Genomic DNA, 2353 nt, shown 5'->3' on the forward strand with positions numbered 1-2353 from the left:
AAAAAAAAGAAAAAAACCCAAAAAAGCCACTAAAATATTGCAATATATAAGTATTGTTTCTTAAGCAGCAATTTTCTAAATGTAATTTAAAAATAGTTTCATCTTAATTAATGTGTATGAGAAAAGTAACAAACAATTAGACAATTAAATACAAATGAAAGATAAGCAAAGAATTAAAAATGCTTATACCTGGCAACAAAATAAAATTACACTAGTAAGTCCAACCCAGCTATGAAGACTGTACATGTTTGGAATTGGTGGTGTATTTAAATTGTGACTATCAAACACAGCCACAAGAGCAATTACAACTAACGTAACAGTGAATAACATGATGCCACCATGAAGTAGTTTGAGTCCTCGTTTTCGAGCATTCCTTTGTGTTCTATATATTAACATACCTAAAAGAATTGGAGATAAGTTAATGGAAATATTAACTATAATTCAATTAATTCTTTTAAATGCTAAATATACCATTAGCATATAGAAAGACAAATCCAATAACCATTAATAGAGGATGCCAATTATATTCCAACTTTGGATTGGAACTCCAAGAAAAGCCACCTCTATAATAGCCACACCAAACAGCAACTAAAATTACTAGTATTGCTCCAATAATTTCCATTAAAATTGTTAGTGGTTTGAAACCTTCTAAAGATACACGTGGCTCTCCAATTTGTTCCATGTCTGAAAATAATTTTAATTACTTATTTTTAGTTTAAAAATATCATAAAACAAGGTACACAAAGTTACAAACTTACAGAGAACATGAAAATGAAAAAAATTTTTGAAATAAATAAGTGACATACCTAAACATATTTGGTATACATATGGATAATTCGTTGACATGATTCAATTAAAAACTAAATTCTCTATTTGTTGAAACTCTAAATATTCTTCTTTATATAATTCTGCTTAGACTTTTCCACCTTTTATTTTTAAAATTACTGATCAATATAGATGTATTTTTATTTCTTGGTAACATTTTACAATAATTTTCTGTTTAATCTTTATTGTTAACTTAGAGAATTTTTTTCACTCTTGTAAGAATTTAAAAATTATGCAGTATTTCAACATATAAAAGAAATTATATTAAGCCTCTAATTAAAGTGTGTGAATTTATGCAAAGAATGAACCAGATCTTAATTTATCCAATAAAATAGTCCTACAGTTCTTTAACATATGGTACCAATTATTTAATTTTCCTTTTGTTCTGATGTTTTAAATATATTTGCAATGCATATGTAGATATCTCTAAAAATAGATACATTATATAATGACATACATAAAAATACGACACTTAAATTGTAATAATACTTGTCATAAATAATTTATCTGTGAGGTTTTTTTTTCTTTGCATTATACTATGTTTACAATTCTAAATATTAGAAAATTTACGTTCTTCAGTATCTATCTACTTATTTAACGTTTAAAAGTTAATCCCCTAAATTATGTTCAACAAGTGTTAAGCTGCTCTGTTAATCTGGCTAATAACATTTTACATATCAGGTTAGATTTGTTGGAATATTAAAATGTTTAGTGTTACTAAATTAAAAATAAAACGATTCTCACAATAATTTAACTCAAAAACCAAGGAAACAAACAGTTTTTAATTAATTGTGACATATGAAATTGGTCACATTACCTGAAAACCTTTTCTAATAGTTTCGAAGAAAGATCAACAGGTACTACGCAGGTTCTCCAACGACGTAAAATAAACTATCGATTTTACGCAGTTGTGGAATGTAATATTTAAAGTTATCGCACTTCTAGTCAATAGAACAACTAAATATAATAAAATATTTCATTTCAAACTAAAAACAATTATTTAAAACACGATTACAATTTAACTTTTCTAATAATGAATCTAATATCAAACAAAAAAAATGAAAAGACTAAAAGAAATAAAATACATATATTTATTTAAAATTTAATTTGTATAAAATGTAATCGTTATAATATATTTTTATATCAAAACATATATAATCAACAAGTAAGATAAAACAAGTAGGTATTTTAGATGATTTTATTGTTAAATGATTTTTAAGATAAAATATTAAAACAAAATTATTGCAATATAATGTGTTTTATTAATCAAATTTAATTTGTTTAACGATATTTATTATAATAATTTCATATTACCGTAATATATAGTACTTTGTACAAACTTTCTGTTTCGTAAGCAGAGTATTCCTAATAATGCGCCACCTCAAGCAAATAATTGAAGTTTCAAGATAACCTTAAAAAATTTAGTCGATGAATTTTGTTAATACATACATTTACTCTTATTATTAAAATATCTTAAGATGATTGCAAAAGGAAGATTTTTCTTAAATTTAACAAGAAATAAAAAAAT

The 2353-nt window shown here is 24.3% G+C and overlaps 2 protein-coding genes across 3 annotated transcripts in view; one reads left to right on the plus strand and one right to left on the minus strand.

The window, feature by feature from the left end:
• Positions 1 to 2353, minus strand: part of LOC108576642 (cytochrome b561-like) — an 11086-nt gene that overhangs the window by 573 nt on the left and 8160 nt on the right. The window contains exons 1-4 of one of the 2 annotated variants that reach the window (XM_017939675.1): positions 807 to 878; positions 472 to 684; positions 190 to 398; positions 26 to 29 (exon numbers count right to left, since the gene is read on the minus strand). In XM_017939675.1, coding sequence (XP_017795164.1) covers positions 26 to 29; positions 190 to 398; positions 472 to 684; positions 807 to 846 — 466 coding nt within the window. In that variant the 5' untranslated portion in view covers positions 847 to 878. Of the gene's footprint in view, positions 1 to 25; positions 30 to 189; positions 399 to 471; positions 688 to 806; positions 879 to 2353 lie in introns of those variants that run through there. The other variant, XM_017939684.1, reaches the window with a different exon arrangement.
• The window catches only part of LOC108576499 (2-methoxy-6-polyprenyl-1,4-benzoquinol methylase, mitochondrial), a 2522-nt gene continuing 1442 nt past the window's right edge, over positions 1274 to 2353 (plus strand). Inside the window, exon 1 of the mRNA XM_017939512.1 lies at positions 1274 to 1304. Coding sequence (XP_017795001.1) covers positions 1274 to 1304 — 31 coding nt within the window. The remainder of the gene's footprint in view (positions 1305 to 2353) is intronic.

This window comes from Habropoda laboriosa, unplaced genomic scaffold (genome assembly GCF_001263275.1).
Source record: "Habropoda laboriosa isolate 0110345459 unplaced genomic scaffold, ASM126327v1 scaffold54, whole genome shotgun sequence".
Taxonomy (NCBI): domain Eukaryota; kingdom Metazoa; phylum Arthropoda; class Insecta; order Hymenoptera; family Apidae; genus Habropoda; species Habropoda laboriosa.